Source organism: Triturus cristatus, chromosome 1_1 (assembly GCF_964204655.1).
Source record: "Triturus cristatus chromosome 1_1, aTriCri1.1, whole genome shotgun sequence".
NCBI classification, from domain to species: Eukaryota; Metazoa; Chordata; class Amphibia; order Caudata; family Salamandridae; genus Triturus; species Triturus cristatus.
This window is the reverse complement of record NC_140579.1, coordinates 396,782,539-396,805,536: the sequence shown is the minus strand read 5'-3', so window position 1 is coordinate 396,805,536 and position 22,998 is coordinate 396,782,539. Positions and strand designations below refer to the sequence as shown.

Genomic DNA, 22,998 nt, shown 5'->3' with positions numbered 1-22,998 from the left:
AGCATATGTGGGTTTGGATTTCCAGACACGCGAGGTAGATCGGTTAGAGAGATAGAAGACAAGGCGTTTTATCACATTATGGATGTTTATAAATCCACCACAATACTGGCCAGCAATTTATGATTATGGTAAGTAGATGTGGAGTTAAGAATAGTAAATGTATACTTCCTATGTATGCTTACCTTGACAGTGTGTCTACGCATGTGACATCCAGCCCTGTGTATGTTTCCTTGTAGAGGAGAATGTGCCTGGACCATAGTGTGAGCCAGAGGCATGAGTCAGGATACCATTATTTTGATGAAATAAAAGTGGGTTGAGGATGTTGTGTATTTGGCTCAGAAATGAGGTGAGACGGAGGGCTGGAGTGTATCAGTAGCGTGTAAATGATATCTCAATCAAACAGTGGGGGGGTCAACGATCGGTAAAGAATGGGATATTATGTTGGGTAGCGGTATTGGATCCATGGGGTTCTTAGAGTAAGCACTGGCGTAGAGTATATGTTGAATAGCAAGTGATCAGAGAACAGTTTGAAAATAGGGTGTGTTATAAGCGATTATTGTGTCAAATTCCCTAAAGAGAGGACCAATTGTGCTGTTAGAAGGAAGTTATATTTTTTCTGGTGTGCAGAGAAAATAGTGGAGAAAACGTATTGTGTGGACAAAATATCTTGTTAAGAATATCGAGAGCAAAAATATTGTCAAGGTAAGTTTCTATAGGTAAGTAAAGTTTTACTATATATAATTCCACATATATGTACGTTAATGATATTTATATTTTCAAGATACGTAGATGTGGAGTTTAGAATAGTAAATCTATACTTACCATTTTGCACAAACGCTCTCGATGTTTTGGTCCTCGATATTTGTGACACAATATTCTGTCCTCACGATATTTGTGTTTCCGATATTCTGCCAGTAAAACGTTTTGTCTTTGAATGGGCAATGGCTGATGTACAGTGACATCTGAAAGCACATGGGATGGTGGCTGGTGTGCTACTGTTACACAATTTATTGGCACTCAATGCAAAAACCCCAGAAGAATGGAAGTCTAAGATGGCCCTGCGGGGATCCCAACTTGTAACCTGCAGATCACTGCATACTTCAGTCATGAGCATGCAACTCACCCATTCTGTGGACTAAAGCCACCTTGCCAGGGTCCTTTTATATTAACGCATTTCTCCATAGACACATAATAAATAAAACTCTTTGAAACATCAGACCCAAAACTTAGGTTAACTGGGGCCTCCTAAATGATACACCCCCTACACAGCTGGAGGGACCCAAGTAAGGCCCCAGACTCACAGTCTGCTGCTAAAACTAGGAGCATCTTGACTTTGCTGTTTCTGTAAATTGTGATAGAACTTAAAAGCTTAAAAGTGCTGTGTTTACAGTTTGGACCCCTTGTTTCACTCTACAGCTGGGGCCCTCGAAGAGCAGGAGCTGAGCACTGTTAAATTTGTGGCATCTCCTTACGTGGTGGACCTTTCGAAGACCGAGCGGTATTTTTTTCCGGGGACGTCTTTTAAGGTGCAGGTGAGTATGACATAAGCTAGACAAGTGCACGGCTCCTTCTGGGAGTGATGAGGCTGAACATAAGAGGGCAAACACGGTGACTGAACACATCACTATGCTGCTTTATGGGATATGTAGTCTTACTTCATCATGGGAAAGCCATAGGCAAAGGAACACACACACATTATGTAAATAAATAAAGACAAGTAATCAGCCCTTCACATCTGTTCCATTGGAGACACTATGGTGGTCCCGCAGTAGGTCAGGAATTTGTTCAAGATGGCCCAGAACAGAAGCGCTTGCTATTTCCTATGCTAGAAAATGGTGGAAAAAAATTATTACATGGAAAACACTACCAATACTTTAAGTCAGCCAACAAGCACATCACCCACTTCTGACACCATGAGAGTTTCAATGGTCTTTATCTGGATAAGCATGTATATATCTCACTGATTGACAGTATCTCTGTCTCTGTTCCATCATGAATTTGATGGGACCTCGAAAGATGAGGCTACTGCTTCCCTCCGCTAAGATGTTAAGAATATCGAGAGCAAAAATTATTGTCAAAGTAAGTTTCTATAGGTAAGTAAAGTTTTACTATATATAATTCCACATATATGTACGTTAACGATATTTATATTTTCAAGATACGTACACAGGTTTCACACAAGGATCCCTCTGGAATCATCTTCTGCATGTGACAGTACAGGCTGGTCTTGGTGCCCATTCAATCCTTGGTTGCTCAAAAATGAAGACAACTTTCTATCCATAATTAAGGCCCAATTTAGAGTTTGGCAGACAGTGTACTCTGTAGCAAATGTGGCGGAGTACACTGTCTGAAAAACCCTCAGTCCATCTGCCTCATTTAGAAACAGAAGACGGGCCTTACGCTCTCCATCGATGAAACCCCCTTTAGCTCTGTTGATGGGAAACTTCCTCCAGTGGCACGACAGAATAGGGGTTGTCAAAGTAAAGACATTTCACTGTCCACTGTGTTTAGGCTAGTTAGTATAATGTCTATTTTTCCTGTTCGTCACTGCCAGAGAAAGCCTGGCAATGAGGGACAGAAGAAAAAAAGAAAGAATGTCCTTACACTTCTGGGTGAAAAATGTGGGGGTCAGTGGTTTTTCTGAAACAAACTCCAGCTTTAGGAATTTGCTTCAGAAGAGCAAACTTTTGAAAAGTTGGGTGAACGTCTTTCAAAACTAACAGCAGCCATCCACCAAACGTTTTGAGCACTGGAAGGAACCGCTGTGATAGTGGATCCTTTCAATCTACTGAAATGACTACTAGGCCGGCAGTGATCTCTAAATTTGTTAGATGGTAGTCAATCACAATAGCAGAGGTGATGTCCTCTGTCACCCGGCTAGACGAATTACCGTTCGTCAAACAATAATTCGGGCCCGAGTCTCTGATTAAATCTAGCTTATTTTCCAGAAACTTAGCTTTTCCAATGTAGGTTTACAGCCCTGGAAAGTGATGAACTATTTTAGTCTCCATGGGCCACAATACTGTTTATTCGTCCGGTCTACTCCGTAGACCAGACGAATGGCACCATGCATGGCTCTGCATGACTTAGTAAGTCCAGAGTGATACAAGGCAGAGCAAATCGCTGTGTTGAGTTACTCTATGTTGAGAAGACATTCCGTGGGTGGAGCTTATCTTAATAGATACGTCACATTTCTGCTATCTCCCTGTCACACCCCACTCTACATATCCACCTCGCATATGCAAACATGGAATGTCAGCACTAATATCTGGGGGTCACACAGAATCCCTCTTTAGGCCATATAAGATGATCTATCTGGAGCCTCCATCATCCCTTTTTCTGCTGATCAGAGCCTTCTTATGATCTTGAGATTCCTTTTGATGACTGCCATAGCCCTTTGATGCATTTGTTAGCCATTACCCATTGTTTTTGACTCCAGCCATCTGAGTTTCTCAAACCCTTTCCGCCACCCTTCACTCCTTCACAGACGACACTCATTTTCACCCATCCACTGTCAAACTCCTCTGTCAAGTTTCAGTCCCTGTGCCCCCAGATCCTCCCTCAGGTTACTGTGCCAGCATCAGACCGTGTCTTCTACGCTCAAAGGTTAGCGCATAACAGTCCCAGCTTTATATTCACTTTGCATGCTCAGATTTTTCAGCAAATACTTATCAGTTCTATATGTGGGCTGGATAGATAGGGGTTTCTATGGGTTGGCAGTATAGAAGCATAAATAAGAACCATTTTCCTCCTGATCCTGGTACTACTGATCCTCATCCTGATCCGGCTGGTTTGCTGGATCCTTATCCACCTAGCCCTGATGTCCTGGTCCTCCTAGGGCTGGCAGTCCTTGTCTTTCTGGTTTGTGTCTTCCTGGTTTGTGTCATCCTTATTTTCCTTGCCCTGGTCCTAGTGTTCCACCTGGTACTGCCTCCATTGGTCCATTTCCTCTATATTAGGTTCTCTTGCTCTGTGCCTGGTCATTTTGGTCCTCGTCTGGTCCTATTGGTCCTTGTGATTCTGACTGTCCTGGTTCCACTGATCATCAACAAGCCTTGTCATAATACCCTAGTTCCCAGTTTCTAGTCCCCCTGCTCGGCTTGGAATGTTACTTCCTGGTTCCTTGGTTTTGACCTCTCTGGTCATCCTAGCCCTTTTCCAGGTCCTGTCTATTCTGATCCTTCAAGTCCACCTAACCCATCACCATATGGTCCTTGGCCTTAATGGCCATAGTCCACCTATTCCTGACCTGACTAGTTCTCCTGGTCCTCCTCCAACATGTCATGATACTCTTGGCCCTGGTCCTCCTGCCCGTTGTTATCTTAGACTATTTGTCCACTTTATCCTGATCCTCCTTGTTCAGGTCATTCTAGCCTTTCTTGTCCTGGTCTTCCTTTTCTTCCTCATCCTAGTCCTGCTTGTCCTGGTATGCCAGTTCCTGATTCTCTGGGCCTCTGTGAATTGAGCTTCCTTTTCCACTTCGTTGTGGGGCCACTGGTCTTCTTAGCTCGTGTCTTGTTGGCTCTGGTTGCCTAGCCAGCTCCTCTTTATTCTTCAGGTCCTGTTCTCCTAGTCTTTCTCACTCTCAGTCTGTATTTTTCTTGTAATGGTCTTCCTATTCCTGGTCCTCACAGTCTGTATTTTCTTCCTGGGTTTGTATCCACTAGACTTGATCCTTTTGTTTCTGGTCCTCCTTGTTTGGGTCCCCTTGGTTCAGGTCCTTTTGGTTATCCTCATCCCTCTTCTCCTAGCTCCATCTTTTATTTCCTGGTCTTCTTGATCCTTGTCCATTTAACCTGGCCCTACTGATCCTTCCCATCTGGCTCATCTAATTCCCAGGCCATCAGTTCCTTGTCCTGCTGGTCACCTCGGTATACCTGGCCTCTTGTGTCCTGGCCGTCTTAGGCATTGCCATCTTAGCTCTTGTCTTCCGGCTTATGATCATCCTTGTCCTCCTGGCCTCGTGCCTTGTCCTTATAGTCCTTCTGGCACCACACTCAATGGTCTGGGCCCTCTTGGTCATGATTATTTTTGTTTGGGTCCTTCTGAGCCTTGTCATTTTGGTCCTGGTTCTTCTGGACATCCAAGAAGGCCAGCCAGCACCGGGCAGACTAAGTGAAATAGATAGTGGTGGGAGGAGAACCCGGACCTAAATGACCAGGCTTAAGAGGACTCGAACAATGGATGTCCAGTCTCCTTAGCCTTAGTCTCGACTCCTGATCTTCCTCAACCTGGTCCTACTAACCCCAGGTCCTGGTCTGCTCCACTTGATATTCTGGGCACTGGTCTTATGGCTATGGTCTTTCTGGCACTTCTAGGCCTATTCCTATAGGTCTGATCCTTATAATTATCTTTGCTCTGGTACTGGTCGTCTTGACTGTGGTCCTATTCTATGTACTGACCCCCTTGTCTTGTTTGTTTAATCTAGCCTTCAGTCCTATTAGCCTGAATCTTGTCTTCCTGGATCTGGTCCTGATCCTCTTAGCCCTGGTCTTATGACTGCTTGACCTTGTGCTGCTCGTGCTGCACAAACCCATCATGCTCCTCCTTTATCTGGTCCTAATGGGCCTGGCCAGCCTTATGCTACTCCAATTCCTAGCACTGGACAGGATCTACAGGCTGTGACCACTCTAGTCCTGCTGTCCCTGCTCCTGCACCTCCATTTCCTCTTCACCCTAGTTCTCCTGATTCTGGTACTCAAGGCCCTGATGCTCTTTTTCCTGATCTTCCTGGTCCCCTTAGTTTTTCGTTTCCTGGTCCTATTAGAACTTTTTTTCTTTTCTTCTGACTCTGGCTACCTGTGAACCTTGTCTCAGCTGCCTGGCACTCGAGGCCAACATCATGCTATTTTTGTTTTTCAGAGTCCTTGTCCTTCTAGAAATTCTGTGCTCTTGGCCTTGTTCCTTATAGTTTGGGTTCTCCTGGGCTTAGTTCTCCTGGACCTACCCCAACTGCTATCTTAGTCTTGGTCTCCTTGGTCCTGGTCCTTCTTATCCCATTGAGTTTTTCATCATAAATATTTATTTTTGCCCATCATGTCCCTTCCTGGTTTCCCCAGCCTTGGCCCATCTTGCCCTGTTCCTCTGTGGTCCTCTTGGCCCTAGTCACCTTGACCATGTTTGCCTCACTGCCAACCTCCTGGCCCTGGTACCGCAGGTCCTGGTTCGTCTTGCTTCTCGTGTCCTGACACTCTTAGTCTTTGTCCTCCTGGTTTGGTTTCTCCTTGTTCTCTGGGATCTGATTCTTGTCCATTTAGTCCTACTGGTACTGCAGACATTGATCAAGGTCCTGTTGATCCAGGTTCTCCTTGTTCAGGTCCTCCTCAGCCTGGTTATTTTGGTCCTGGTTCTCCTCCCACCACTGTCTATTTCACTTAGTCTGCCTGGTGCTGGTTGGCCTTCTTGCCTCAGATCCTCCTCACCCTGGTCCTGCTACATGAAATGATTGGCCTGGCACACTTGGTATTCGGACCCCTGGTCCCCTAGGTCCTGATCTTCATGACCCTCTTAGCCCTGTTTCTGGTCCTCAATGTCATGATCCTTTTAGTTTACGTAGTCATCTTGCCCTTGTCTTCTGTGTACCCTTGGCACTGCCCCCCCATGGTCATCCAAATCCCTGTCCTTCTTATTCCTGGACATGCTGGCCATTGCCCCCCAGGTCCTGATCGACTTGAACCTCTTCAATCTGATCCTGATCCTCTTGGCCCTCGTCCTCCTGCACCTTGCTTGTATGGCTCGGCAAGAACTTGTCCTGTCACAGATCAGCCGAGCCTTCTCTAGTTCTGATGTTTCTTGGTCTTCAGTTCATGCTATTCGAAGAACTTCCTGGCCCTGTATTTCCTGGTTCTGGTTTGACTGGCCATCATTCCCATGTACTCCCGCCCATTAGCTGTTTGGATCTTAGGTCTTCCGTTTCACAGGCTCCCTGTACTGGACCTTTTCATCCTTCTCACCCTAATTCTCGTCCATCAGTCCTCCTGGTCCGTCTCCCCTGGTTTATCTAGTCCCCTGATTTGCCTGTTCCTAATCCTTCTGATACTGGTCACATTGGGCCATGTAGTCCTGGTCTTAGTTCTGGTACTCCTTTGTCAGGGCTTCATATATTGGGTCTTCTGAGACTAGTTCCACTGGCCTTCATAGCCCCCAGTCCTCCTTCCCAATCCTACTTCTAATGGTCCTCCTGCTCTCCTGGTTTGCCTATCCTACCTTCTTCTTGTCCATCTGACCATGGGCCCCTCTATCATGGTCCTCCTAGTAATGATCGTATTAAGTCTGACCTTCCTCATCCCTCTTGCTCTGGTCCTCCTAGTTCCTATGTTGTGGGTCACCCTGGTTCATGTAGTTATTGTTACCCTGGTTTAGGATGCCCCTGATTCTGACACTCCTAGACCTACTTTTTTTGTCCTTTATAACGCCTTGGTCATTCTAATCTAAGCTCTACAGATCCTGCTTATCCTGGTCCTTTTCGATTGTGCTCTTCCTGTTGCTGGTCCTTTTGCTTCTGAACCCTTGGGTCTCCTTGATCTGATGTCTGTGGTCTTGGCCCTCCTGCCACTGGTCCTTCTCTCCATTTGGTCTCCTGGTAATGGTCCTCTTTGATCTGTCTACTTGGTTTTCCTACTCCTGGCACTGGTTTTCCATATCTCTCTGGTCCAGGTAGGTGTTCACAGGCCCTCATCACCCTTCTTGTCACCCCTCTACCTCTGGTCTTTAAGTTCTGTGACCAGATCCCTGTTTTACATCCTCCTGTTTCTCATAACCCTGATTCCAGTAACTCTAGTGCTGTTTTTCATTGTACTGTTCCTCATCGTCTACTTGTTATTGGTCCCCGCTGGCATTGATAACCCTGGTCCTCAAAGATCGGATATCCCTGGGCCTGGTTCTTCTTGTCCTCTTGGCACTGGCCATCCTAGCCTTCCTAGTCGTCCACCTTTTGGCCCCTATTCTCCTACTTTTCATTCTCTTCCTCCGACTGCTTTCTTCCTCAGTGCCACATCTACAGTGTCTTTAGTCAGGTACCGCGTTCCAATACTATCACACAGATTTGTATTTATCTATATGCTTTTTTCTTGCAAATTTTCTTTTGCTGAGACTGTACTGTCAGATGCAGCAATGAGATACAGGACCTTGCCCACTTAAAACAAACACACTGCCTAACATGTTAAAAATCAAAACTACAATTCCCAAATGTATTGTGCTAATGTCAATGACGCTGAAGTGGCCACACATGACATGGGACCAATAAGCATTAATGCCGTAAACCTACCCTGCTGAGTTAATAGTATGAAAAGGCGTGCTCATTCACAGGCAACAGAGTGAACGTATCCTGGGAATTACCCAGATGCATTACTTACCTGTTTCCTACTTTCACTTACCCATTCCACAGAAGCCCCATACAGTGTCTTCCTCAATGTCCCTTCTGCAAGTGCCCCAAACCACTGTGCCCCCAAACACCATTTAGCTACTGATCGTGTCCTTTCCTGCTGCTCCTTGATGACTGCTGCTGTTTTGCCAGATTTGAAATACTAACCAAGCACAATCCCCCTCAAACAGAAGCCTAAAGCTTGCACAATGCCTTCCATAAGTACCCTAAAAAAAGGAGCCCAGCCCTCAAACACCATCAATAGGAGCATCATGAACATTAGATAAGACAATGTATTCTCCTGAGTAAATAAAACATCTGTGTAACATGTTTTAAAATCCTACTCAGTATTCTTTGCTGGCAGCCAAATACTCCCTAACTGAAGCACAAATATCTGTGTGCCAGATCCAGAAGCTTCAGTTTTATTTCCACGTCTCATTTGAATATTAAAATAACATATATGTTTTTATTCAAAATGTATTTTATGTTTTTTTCATCTGAAAATAGCTTAGCTCAATTCATGCACTTACCTTTTTGCAAACTATTGTACATGTGTATATGCACTCAGTTTCAAATACTTCACACATGTTGCATCCCCAATACAAGGTGGCTACCACACTACTATTGCCTGGAGTCCCTTTTTAGGTCTCGCCTGACCCAGCGCATGCGCTGGTCTGGCGAGACATTTTGTAAGGGCTCCAAAAAGTGCTACCATGGCCAGCCTAGAGCTACAGTGCAAATGTGCGGGCGCGCGCGCCGCGCTTGAACGCGATTGCTTTCACTTTGGCGGCAGCACGGCCGCTTGGCATAGCCAATAGGTCTCGCTTTTGGGACCTTATAAGTATTTAGTTATGCAACTGTTGCATGGCTAAACACTTATAAGGTCCCAAAGGCGAGACCTATTGGCTATGCCAATGCTTGTTTCTTTATGGCCAGCTAAATAAATACCTCTTTCACAATATTTATGTGTCCGCTGATCAACCAGCATTGCGGATGGTTGCGCTGTAATGCGAAGGGCTGGCCGGGCGTCGCGGATGGTCATTGTGGGAGCACGATGAACCCAGCATTGCGGATGATACCTGCTGTAGCGAGAAAAGCAGGCCGGGCGTCAAGGATGGTCATCGCTGTAGCACGATGATCCTGTTGGGTGTCAAGGAAGGTCGATGATGGAGTTTCACGTTGGTGTTCACTGTGGGCTGACGATGCTGCTGCACAAACTGCTGATCTTGAGTTGTTGGTCATGCTGGCAGTTGATATTGCGCAAAGGTTCAGTTTCACTGGAGCTTTGCATTGGCAGTCAGCGCTGGCACCAAGGTCTTGGTGAGAACGTGTCCAATTGCTGTCATGAAAAAACGTCAGGATTTATCCTGTAGGTTCAAATGAGTGCACTCTGATGTCTGCCAAGGGTCCAGCGCCTTGGGAGGCACCTCTTGGGGATCAGTGACTCACTCTTGCAGAGGCCCGCAGGGCTCAGGCAGGTCCAGTTGCAGTCCTAGGCAGCAGGTCAGCGGACAGATGCAGGGAGGCCCCTGGAGCATGTTGTGTCCCAGGAAGTTAGCCAGCTGATCCTTGGAGTCACTCAGGTTAGCCTGGGATGAAGGGAGCAGGTCTTGTTTTCCTTCTCAGCAAGCAGGTCAGGCCTCAAGCAGCAGGGCAGCCGGGAAGTCCTTCTTCTGCAGTAGCCAAAAGAATACTGAAGAGTAGGTCTGAGGGTCTTATTTTCATACCTGGTGCCCCATTCGAAGTGGGAGAAGCTTCTAGAGCCCCCCCCCCCCACAGAGGTGTTTGGAACTTTGGAACTTATGTCCTTCCTGACCTGGCCCAAGTTTGTCTTGGGTCACAATAGACTAGTGTGAACCCCTTTGTGAGTGTGCTGAGTCAGCCCCTTTGAATTGTGGAAGGTGACAGCTCCCCCTGCGTCTAGAGATGGCCCATACTACCAAGACCTAGTCTCCTTTGTGATACCGTTGATTACACAAAAGCCAATTGCCGGCTACACTTAGTCATGTTACCCAGGAAACAGACTGATGGTACCAAATGGTTAGGACAAGAAAATGCAAACTTAATAAATGTGGCATTTTCAAAATTTTGACTTAAAATCTGACTTTCTGTTTCATTTAAGAGGGTTTTCAATTACAATTTCTTAGACACCAGGCATGAATTTCCGCCCTGCTACTTAGCAAAGGTTATCACTCATTAAATGTAATAAGGGCATCCAATATTATCCTATGAGAGAGGTAGGCCTTGCTGTAGTGAAAAACAAGTTCAGGAGTTTTAAAATACCAGGACATGTAAAGCATAAAAGCTTAAAAGTACATGGGCAAATTTTTAAATACACTGCACCCTTCACTATTGGAAAAAAGGGAAGCTTTAGGTCTGGGAAAAGGTTTATTTTGCCAGGTTGAAATGGCAGTTAAAACTGCATACACAGGCCGCAATGGCAGGCCTATATCATGTTTTACGAGGCTACATAAGTGGGTGGCACAATCAGTGCGGCATGCTCTCTAATACCGTTTAATCCACAGGCCCTGGGTACGGCATACCACTTTAATAGGGACTTATAAGTAAATTAAATGTGCCAACTGTGTGTAAGCCAATTTCACCAAGTTTAAAGGGAAGAGCACAAGCACTTTAGCACTGGTTAGCAGTGGTAAAGGGTGCATAGTGGGTGCCCTGGTGTCACTCGTCTGATCAGTGTGCCCTTGCCCTCGCCTTGCCCTTCTGACTCGTGTTGGTGTCTGTCTCCTGCCGTTTTTCTTTTTTAACTGCTTGTTCTGCCTCTGACTCGGTAACTGCTTTGTCTGTGCTGTTTGTTCTATCTCTGTTTAACTGCTCCTTTTTGTATCCATTGTTCCTCTTAACCACTTGTTTCTGCATCTTTTGCTTCTTTCAGTGCTCCGGTTTGCATTGTGGTCTCTTCTGACCCACCCACCCTCAGACTTGCTCTGCCGATCCTGCTTCTCATCTTGCTAATCCTGCTAGACTTTCCCGCTCTCCCTGCCGGACTTTCCCAGTCCTGCTTAGCGTGCCCACTGCCCTCTGCGCTCCTCCCACTCTCCAAGGTCCTACTTACTGAAGGCCGCAGCGTCAGAGGACAGCTCGTCGGCACCGGTCCATGCCTGGGCCACACTCAGCACCAGGAACCCTGGTCAAAACTCCTCATGCAACTTCACCGTCGAGAAAATCCACCTGCTTAACCCTGAATGCCGCCACGAAAGCTGCTGCCTCAGCTCAGTCCACAGTTGGCCTCTTTGCCTGCTCGCATTGCTACTTCACCTACGTACACACACCCACTCCCACCAACGACACACACCACATATCTCACAAAGTCAGAACTCAAGACCCGCACTCACACAGCACCACCCACCCACCCCACACAACAGCACTCACTAACAATGATACTCATCAACACATGATCACTCCGCAAGCACTTCACCAAGATTTGGGACCTCATCGACTCCCATGCACAGGACCTCTTCTTCGTCACCAAAACCCGACTCAACCCCACATTGGTGCCGGAAAAAATCCTGCACCAAGACCAACCCCATAAACCAGAGGAAGGACTCACCATCATCCACAGAGACACCATCCAGTATACCTCTCACACCAATCCTCAAGCCCCTTTTATGGAACAGGTGCACTTCAAGCTTAAAACTGACAGTATAACCCCTATCAAAGGCACCCTCACCTAGGACCTCCTCACCAAATTTTTCACCACGGGCACCAAAGACTTCATACTTCTAGGAGATCTCAACTTTCATCTCGACATCCCTACAGATTCCATCACCTGGGCATGCTCGAAAGTCTACAAGACACCGGCCTCACCTAGTGTGTACAAGACCCTACCCATATTGCCGCACACACCCTGGACTCCATCCTATCTCCCAGCAATAAAGTTAAAGTCAGCCACATCACTCCACTCACATGGGATGACCACTCCATCATCTACTTCCACTTAACAGGGCCACCAACTACCCTTATGGAGTCTAGCAACACCCCAAGACGCAGCTGGAAGATAGTTACAGAAACAGAATAGAAACAGAATAGCTCAATGCCCTCCAAATAAACTACTCAGACTCCACCAACATCCTCATCACTGACACAAAAAACTTCAACAACTAGATCACCACCTTCGCACCTTGGCACCCCCGAAAAACACCAAACCCAAAAAATCCAGCTGGTACAATGATGACCTCAGAGAATCCAAGAAGGTTTGCAAACAACTCGGAAGGAAATGGAGAACCACCAAAGGAACAACTGCAAGAAACACCTAAAAGGCCGCACTTAGACACGTTCATCATCAAGTGAAAGAGGGCAAAAAAGGCCTTTATCCTGAGAATGTAATCTAGCTCCAAACACTGCTAAGAACTTTTCACCATTGTATAGGAAATCACCAACCCAACAGCAGCAACCAAGATCTACAGCCACTTCAAACCCCAGCTACCCCCTCATCGACCTTCCCAGCCTGCTAACCTCATCAACCAAAGACGACAAACTGACAGCATGGAATTCTCTTTCCATCGAGGACACTGCAGCAATGATGATGACAGTCTACCCTGGTGCTCCCACAGACCCCTGCCCCCGCCAAATCTACAACCTCGGAAGAGCCACGTTCAGTGCTGAACTCACTGCCATCATCAACATCTCTCTCAAGAACCTTCCCAGATAGGTGGAAACATGCCGAAGTCACTGCCCTCCTCACAAAAACCTTCAGCCAAATCCGAAGTACTCAGTAACTACCGTCCCATCTCGCTTCTCCCCTTCACAGCCAAAGTCATCAGGAAGACCATCAACAGACAACTCTCTGACCACCTAGAATGCCACAAGCTCCTGGACGCCTCGTCATCACGATCCCAAAACAACCACAGCACCCGAAACAGCCCTCATTGCTGCCACAGATGTCATACTCACAATACTCGACCATGGACAGACCACCGCCCTCTTCCTCCTCAACCTCTCGCCGCTTCTGACACAGTCTCCCATCACATACTCATCGCCAGACTACTCACAGCGGGAATCCAAGGACCAGCACTCAAATGGATAGCTTCCTTTCTCTCTTGAAGAACACAATGAGTCAGACTCACATCGTTCACTTTAGAATCAAAAGGACCTTATCTGCCGTGTCCTACAGACATCATCACTCAGCTCCACGCTTTTCAACATGTACATGACTCCTCCGGCAAACATCATCAGATTCCCATGAAATCAACATCCTTTCCTGCGAGGATGACACCCTGCTCATTCTTTCCCTCGAGATGCCACTGTCACCACCAAGACAAACTTCAAACAATGTATGGCAAGTGTTGCCAATTCGATAAAAGAAAACTGCCTCAAGCTCAACACAGACAAAGTGAAGTGCTGATCTCTGGGAATAAAACCTCACCTTGGGACTCCACCTGGTGATCCAATTAACATTTGACCCACATCTACCCCAGCCCACTACTCTAGAAAGCTAGGCCTCATCCTGGACATCAACCTCGCCATGAAGCCACAGGTCAATGCCGTCACAGCCTCATACTTCCACGCCCTCTGCATGTTATGTAAAATCTTTAAGTGGCTCCGACTGGACACCAGACGTACCATCACGCAGGCCCTAATCACAGGCAGATTGGACTACAGTAAGGCACTCTATGCCGGCATCCCAACCCATCTTATTCACAGACGCCAAACCTCCAAAATGCTGCTACCGCCAGACTCGTCCTCAACCTCCCACGCCAAACCCGCACCACTCCTCAGAAAGCTTCATTGGCTCCTCATCCAGAAGTGCTGCCAGTTGAAATCTCTCACACACGCATTCAAACCAGTACACAACACAGAACCCACATACCACATACCTCAATCACTAGCTTCACTTCCACCAACCCACCAGAAAACTTCGCTCAGCATCACTCTCAGCGAAACAAACACCACTCATCCACAGAAGCAGAACATCCGGGAATTACCTCCCCCTACACATCACGGACTCCTCCTCAGTTCTTGAATTCCACAAGAAGCTGAAGACCTGACAATTCAATTAGTCTTCTTGCAGAACCCTCAAGACTTCCTGTACCCAAGCCCAGCCTAACCACACGCCTACACTCACCTACTCAGCGCTTGGATGCTCACACGGGTGACAAGCTGTGCTCTACAAATCCAACTTAAATTACATTACAGAATCCTAAGGCAAGCAAAAATAAATTCTGCAAAATAAGAGGAGTGGATGCAAAGGGTATTGGGGAAGACCACCTTATGGCTGACAGGTCAAACAGTGCTTTACACGTGCAGTGCATCAGTCAGTTATGGTTTCATTACTATATTGAGATTGACACATTCTTTTGTGAATACTGTATTTCATTTGTGATTAACACTTATCAATTAAATTACCATTTCCAGTTTGGATTACCAGTGGCTAATCCTTTTAAGAGTACCAGATTGCATTGCGTATTGTATTTTTTGTATTTCTACAGATTTCATAAGTTCTTGACTTTAATTTTAACAGATAGATAGATAAACACATACACATATATATATCTATGTATGGATATGTGTAAATATCTCTATCTATCTATCTATCTATCTATCTATCTATCTATCTATCTATCTATCTATCTATCTATCTATCTATCTATCTATCTATCTATCTATCTATCTATCTATCTATCTATCTATCTATCTATCTATCTATCTATCTATCTATCTATCTCTCTCTCTCGCTCTCTCTCTCTCTCTCTCTCTATATATATATATATATATATATATATATATATATTACGAATATTCCTCCGCTGAATTTCACCAAACGGCTCTCCCGAAGGATGGACACAGACCCAGAAATTTGTGCAAAGTTATTCCTTTATTCCTTTGTCGCCATATATATTATCTACTGCCGGTCGCCAGTAGATAGTTATAGTTAGGACCGTGTTTCCATAGGAAATCTCAAAATTCTATTTTGAATAACTTTGGCGCAGGTTGACGAATCTTCGCAAAATTGTCAAAACTAATGGGGCGCTCCGCTCAGTTCCTACCCTGAAAGTCTCGGGGGGATTCGTCAAGCGGGGGCCGAGAAAAAGGGGGGTCCCAAAACACGTTTTCCCCATGCATTTTCCCATAGGACCTTTAGTCGAAGGTACAGCCCGAACGGCTGAACAGAATTACTTGAAATTTGGCAGAGAGGTAGTACTCAGGTCAGGGATGTGCCTTTTCCATATATGGAGTCAATCTGTTCAGTAGTTCCAGACAAAATTGCAGTAAAAAGCACATACATATCTATAGCCGCGCACCGTGCGCGCACCGTGCGCGCACCCTAACGTGCGCGAGCGTAATTCTGATTGGTTGTTACATGTCAGTCAACGTTCGAATCGGTCGAAATCAGGAAGTGTCGGCCGCCATTTTGTTTGTTTTCAGTGCGAGAGTGGAAAAGGAAGGTGGCGAACGTGAAAAGGGGGCAGGGTAGAGAGTTCCTGACCCCCTAGTCTTTGTCAGGGGGTCCCTGAAGGACCCCGAAGGCAGAAAAAAACATTTAAATTTTTTTTTTTTTAAATCGCGGGGGTGCGCGCACCGTGCGCGCACGGTGAAAAACCATTAAAAAAAATAATAATGTAATACGTAGTTTATTGAAAAATAAATATATAAAAAAATAATAATACATACATAACTTAGCATTTAAAAAAACCATACAAATTCACTGAAAAAACCATAGGTTTCACACACGTTATAGTTAGGAATTAGCATTTAAAAAACCTTGCAAATTCACTTAAAAAACCATAGGTTTCACACATGTTATAGTTAGGTGGATATTTCACTCGTAAAAAACCAATGAAATTCCCCCGTTATAGTTACTTCAGATAACTATAACTCGCGTGACCGCCACTCTATCACAAGGATGATGTCATCAGTGATGTCAAGAGTGATGCCACTGACCATGTCATGAGTGATGTAATATGTGAGCAGAGGATTGCGGGCGCGCGAGTTATAGTTATCTGAAGTAACTATAACGGGGGAATTTCATTGTTTTTTTACGAGTGAAATATCCACCTAACTATAACATGTGTGAAACCTATGGTTTTTTAAGTGAATATATATATATATACGCTTGACTTTAACCTTCATTTGGCTCTGCCATTCACAGTTGAGCTCGACCCCATCTTCTCTACTTTTATAGTGTATTGGCAATGCCAATCCCTCTGCCTATAAGGGAATGTTGTATGGTAATATGAAGCATTACAAATAAACTGCATGGGGATGGCTATGCTTTTGTGTGGAAGCAAAGAACTGTTGAATAATATTGGTGTAGGTCAAAAGCTCAAATGCACTGAAGAGCCAGAGCTAAACATGCATGTAGGTTAATGACTGCCCTCCTCCAATATGTGTTGCTGGCAGGTAAAAACACCATTGATGATTTAGTTATCTAAGGCACTTTAATAGCATTAGAATGTCATGTGTGCACCTGAAAGTTCAAGCTCAGACAGATGGTTAAATAAACAAAATGATCACAACTGTGTGCAGTGTAACCACATTTTGTGGATGCACACAACTTCTGCCCAGTCAAAACATATACTCCCAGCTCCCAACATGTGGGCAGAGCCAAAGCCCCTCTCTAGTGATACCCACATAATTGTCTGGTGGCGACTTTGCTGTCAAGCCAGTCCATAAAAACTATAATGCATCTTGAGGAAAATCTATCTTCCCACCTATTTCACATTTTTTATTAAATACATATCCTTTCTACTGTAAAACATGTTATGGCCCTCAACAGTCTTCCTGGTGAAATATTTAAACTCAATAAGGAATTCACAGATCCCAAGGCCTGTGAGAACTCTGCAGCTCTCCCTAGTTCTATAACTAACGGTTCACTTTTTTATTTTCTTTAAAATTAAAACCATTGACTCTTCTCTTACAGACATGGATGTTTTCTGCGCCCCCTTTGCCTCACCACCAATCTGGGAATAGGCAATGTGCGGTGTTGCAAGTGTAGCCAAATCAACATTAGCACTTTGTTCACTGACCTCTGAAATTCCTCTCTGGCACCTTTCATTTGGACTAGATGAGAGACTTGGTTTCCCACCTTTTGAACAGCCCAGTGCTGATCCCTCTCTGATTAGCAAGTCTGACTCCTTTCCCTTTTCCAATTCCCTGCTAAAGTATTAGTATTCGAGGTGAACCATCAACTCTCCCATTACATTAAATTCTATCATCTTCTCCAACCTATTCAATTGGTTTATGCCCTCTGGCGGAACAGCCCTTCTAGCCATTCTGACCATTTTGGGTGGGCTCTAGAAAATGAAGACTAAGAAGTACTTATCCTTCTTGATTTCTGCCACCTCCTTTTCGATGGTTTTCACACCATCTGCCAATGCCAGACTTAAATAGACATCCATGGCAGAACCCTTTCATAACCCATCACAATGCAGTGCAATTGCCGCCCATCGGGTTCTCTCTGATACAGGATTCCACAGGAGTACTTCCTTCGCCCCACCCTGTTGGATGCCATTGGCCATCCTCATCTGATCTTTCTGAGTCACAATGATGGATTATGCAGATGATACTCAAATTATGGTGACATTAGACTCCAGCCTTAAGAGATTTCAGTCCAAGTTTGCCAGTGGACCAGCGTAAACAAAACAAACTCCCTCCATTTGAACAGCCACTGGATGGAATTTCCGGTCTTTGGAACTGATAACTCTATCTGGAACTCCATCTTGTGCCTCGAGATCTGGGAGCAACATCTACAAGATTAGCAGGGGAGTGATTTCATCTCAGTAGCACCTGCTGTCATGGTTTTTCCCACTTTGACAGATGATGGTTTAATGGTGGTAGACCTGTGAGGTATGAATGATGATTATTGAAGGATGGAGAAGGCCTCACCTGTTTTTAAAGACAGTCTAGTGAGCCATGAGCCCCTTCTGTGTCTCTAGTATTACAGATTCTACCTGGAGTCTGTGCTTGTTATTGATTGCAGTAATGTACATGCAACAGAAGTATGACAGTGTGTTTCCTGTCTTTTTTTGGCACAATTCATTGCCATTGACCAAAATTACGTGTTTCATATTGTTTGTGTCATTTAACAGACAATGGTATCTCACACGGATGGCTCCGTGGCTGCCGGGATCCCTGTGAAGTTGGCCATGCAAACAAATGGAGCCCCTTGGCATTCTCTGGCAACTCAGAAATCAGATCAGAATGGAGTGTTGGAGTACTACATCAACACACCCACTACTGCCAAGACACTGGAGATATCGGTGAGTGTCTCTTGTCTTTGGTTATTATTAAAGAACGTACAGGCTTGGTGGATCACTAGTAAGAGCTAAAACGAAGGGTTCATCTCTCTAGATTTTTGTACCAAAGATCATCTTAGTCATACAGCCATTAATGTCTTGTCTTCTATCTTGTGGTGTTCTTTTTAGCATGTGCAAGAGAAGAAATCAACATATGTGTTACGTTTTGCTATCTGACTCTTGTATTGCTTCCAAATATCACTAGTATCTCTTGGTAGTACTTTGGTACAGCAGAGTCTTCCCACAAATACTCAGTGAGTTATAGACAAAAGTCTGATCATGGTATAGATAAGTGCTACATATAGCTAAGTTAGAGTGTACATTGCATTTTAGAGTGGAGTGGATATAATTGCCCATGGCTGGTCACTTGTGTGTACAATGGCCATTATGTGTGCAAAAGGACACTTTTGTGTTGGAGGGTGATTAAAAGCTTTGCAATAGATAGCTGTAATCGTGCCCCATGTTTTACTTCTGCATAGCTAATTTTTTCTTCCCAGTGGACCCAATGTTTGGAGGCCACTGGCTTCTTTTCGTGTTATTGGTATGCCACAGGGATGGGATTCATCAACGCCCTTGATTAAAATGGTTCCAGTCGCTCATCACTGAAGTCCTTCACTTCACTCAGAGTGTGTGTGTTGTTGTGTGGTTGTGCTTATGATTGTGTGCTGTGCGAATTGTGTCATTTGTGAAAATACTCTGCATGTTTTATAAGATAGCGGATCACTGTTAAGGTCACTGCATTTTCCCCAAGCTTGCAGCACCTCAAAGGCCCCATTGGTGTGTTAACCTCGTTTGGTTTCTGGGTTGCATTCCACATTCAGACTATGCCATGGAAAAGCACACTGGCTAAAACTTGGGATCTCTGGTCTGAGACTTCATAATACTTATCCTTCTAACCGTGTGTTTCTTCTCATCCTTCAGTGTAGGAAACCTAGGATATACAGGTGAAGCTGCTTCTTGTTCAGGTTTATGTGGACATACATTTTGAGGACGGCACACATTTTGAGCGAGCCGTCTGATTAGCACCAGTGGCTTCAATTCCGTACTCTCCCTCCATAACATCGAGTTTGTATTAATTTTGGATTCCAAATAAAACTCTGCAGCACCAGTTGAGAAAAGGAAACCATACCCAATGATGAGGTAAATGTCGTGGTGCTGTGTCCTTTTTAGGAGAGTAGAAGCTATACTATACCTACATTAACCACCGCCTGAACGTCCACCAACCAACGAGAAGACTTCTCTCTGCCCCCCTTTCACTTGTGCATTCTCCCCACATCTACAGAAGCAGAAGTGGAAGACGCTCCTTCTCCACATAGAAGCAAAGACCTGGAACAGCCTCCCCACGCACCTCTGGACCATCACCTCACTTCCAAATGGCCCTCAAAACCTTGCTATTCGAAAAAGCCTCCTGGGCCTGCAAGCACCTGGATGCCCCATCGGGTGATTAGCCGTGCTTTATAAATCCTGATTGACCGATTGATACTGTTCAGAGTGGTGATGATTATCTCTGGACCTCAAGGATGAGCTCAAGGCCCAGCTGACAGGGTCATTCTCTAGAACAGTCTGCCAGTTAGAGGCAGCCCTGCAAATTCTGTATCTCGAAAGCGCCAAAGCACAGGCTGGGCACACTGAAAGCTTGCGTCCGCTGATTAGCCAGTGTGTCCCTCTCAGACTGCCACCTAAAAACCTGCCCTGATGTAGTGAGCACCACACCCATTACCCAGTGGTGGACAGGAGCATGCATAAAAGGGGTTGCTGAAACACCCTTTAATTTGTGGAAGCCTGTCTGTTCCTCCCTGGGCCCAAGAGAAGCTCGGCTGTTGCCACCGTTAGTAGTGGGTTTCATTGGCTGAGGCTAGTTAACTTGAAGTCTTCACACAATGTTTTTACCCCACCTTTCGCCCTTTAGTACTTGCACTTCTTCTGCAACCAGGAAAACAAACCTGGTCTAGCCCCTGATGTTTCTATAAAATGCATCTTGAAGCAGCAGGTTTCATATCTTGTTTCTGAATTTTAGGGTTTCTTCTGAAACCACTTACTTAATGATTTTCTACTTAGTTGTCTCAGCTTAAAAAATTGCTTCATCTCTTTTTATTTAATGTTTTTGTTGTCACATGTATCAAACTCATCCGACATAGAGGTAACAAGGTATCTTCTCTGTTTACAATGTTACAATTGCTGTAATTTAAATGGAAGTATGCCCTTCTTGTGGCCCTGAGGGCCTTTTAGCAGTCACTAGCCAATCCGTTGGGCTCCTTGGCTGTCACTAAACCTTCTTTGTAGCACTTGCAGCATCTGAAAGAAACGTTAGTTAGTTAGATTCCTGACCTTAGAATATCCCCAGGCGTCAGGCTGGATCCGGAAAGATTTTTCATCAGCAATACCCTTGCGCGTCGCTAGGCGTCGTCTGCGGCTCCACGTCCGTCGTCGGCGTCGTGATCGCCGGGATGACGTCATCGGAGTACATAGACGCCGTCCTCGCGTGCTGACGTCAGTTCTTGTACATAGCTTTCCGCGCCAGGAATGCAGAGCCATGCAAGAGACCGACACTGGTGCCCAAAAAATTATTGGGCCCTGAAAGGGATGACCTCAACTCTACATATCGGTTCGCAGAACGGGGAGGATGGGTGGGGCGGTGAGGAATCTAACTAACTAATGTTTCTTACAGATATATCGTTACCGAAGGTAAGTAACTTGTTCATCTGAAAGAAACACGTTAGTTAGATTTCTCACCTTAGAATAGATACCCCAGCAATACCACCCCGGTGGTGGGCCTGCGATCCAAGATCACACCAGAAAGTCCTGGAGAACAGAACGGCCAAAGAAGCCGTCTCTCCGGACTTGGCTGTCCAGGCAATAGTGTTTGGCAAACGTGTGCAGCGAAGCCCACGTTGCTGCCTGACAGATGTCCTGTAAGGGGACTCCCCGGCCCAGGGCAGTGGTCGCCGCTGTGGCCCGAGTGGAATGGGCCCTCAGCCCTACAGGAGGTTCCTTTTTACCTAAGGAGTAACAGGCCTTGATACACAAAACGACCCACCGAGAGATGGTTCGTTTGTGCACCGCCCGCCCCTTCTTAGCGCCCACGTAGCCAACAAAGAGTTGGTCGTCCACCCGGAACTGTTTGGTGTGGTCCAGCTAGAAAGACAGCGCCCGCTTTGGGTCCAGATAGTTGAGCCTCTCTTCCTCTTTCGAGGGATGCGGAGGCGGAAAGAAGGTGGGCAGAGTAACAGACTGTCCGATGTGAAAGGCAGTTACTACCTTAGGAAGAAAGGAAGGACGAGTCCTGAGAACAACTTTGTCCGGATGGATAGAAAGGAAAGGAGGCTTAGAAAAGAGGGCCTGGAGCTCACTCACCCTTCTAGCAGTGGTGATGGCAACCAGGAAATCAGTCTTAAGAGTGAGGAGACGAAGGGGACAATTATGAAGTGGCTCAAAGGGAGCGCACATCAGAAAGGTCAATACAAGATTCAAATCCCACTGAGACATTACGAAAGGGACAGGAGGAAACATGTGAGTAATGCCCTTAAAGAATCGAGAAACAACAGGGTTTTGAAAAGAGAAGGCTGATCAGGAAGCCGTAAGAAAGCAGAAATAGCTGAAAGATATCCTTTAAGGGTGCCCAGAGCAGAGCCCTGATGGGCCAAGGAAATAAGAAAGAGGAGAACCTCAGAAAGAGGGCCGGAAAGGGGATCCACAGCCTTTGCCGTGCACCATGCCCCAAATTTGTTCCATCTGCAGGCGTATACCGATTTTGTGGAGGGACGCCTGGCTGCCAGAATAACATTACAGACTTCAGGAGGCAAGTCAAATGGCATCAACTGCCGCCGCTCAATCTCCACGCATGGAGGTGGAGGCTGGACAGGTTCGGGTGGAGGACCGTCCCCTGCTGCTGCGACAGAAGGTCCTCCTGAAGAGGCAGTCGTATCGGGGGATCGATCGACAGACTGAGTAGCTCAGGATCCCAGTATCTTCGTGCCCAATCCGGAGCCACCAGGATGACTTGGGCCCGGTCGCGCCTGATCTTCTTCAGCACTCTGGGCAGAAGTGGTATAGGCGGAAAGGCGTACAACAGACCCCAACTCCACTCGCTACGAAAGGCGTCCCCGAGCGAGTGCCGCCTTGAAAACTCCAACGCGCAGAACTGCTGACACTGCATGTTCTCTTCGGTGGCAAATAGATCTAACCAAGGCTCTCCCCACTGCCGAAAGAGGCCTTGCGCCACGTCCGAGTTTAGACGCCATTCGTGATCCATCATGCACCGGCGGCTGAGTTCGTCTGCTCTGTCGTTCAGAGAGCCCGTGGTGATACCCTCTGGCCTCCTTCGGCGTAGCTGCGCCTTAGGGCACACGAATCGGGGGAATTATCAGCTGTGCAAATGGTTGTG

At 45.9% G+C, this 22,998-nt stretch overlaps 1 protein-coding gene across 1 annotated transcript in view; it reads left to right on the top strand.

The window, feature by feature from the left end:
• LOC146870299 (complement C4-B-like) overlaps positions 1-22,998 on the top strand; it is a 332,560-nt gene that overhangs the window by 53,604 nt on the left and 255,958 nt on the right. The window contains exons 10-11 of the mRNA XM_085642540.1: positions 1,391-1,532; positions 18,408-18,578. Coding sequence (XP_085498666.1) covers positions 1,391-1,532; positions 18,408-18,578 — 313 coding nt within the window. The remainder of the gene's footprint in view (positions 1-1,390; positions 1,533-18,407; positions 18,579-22,998) is intronic.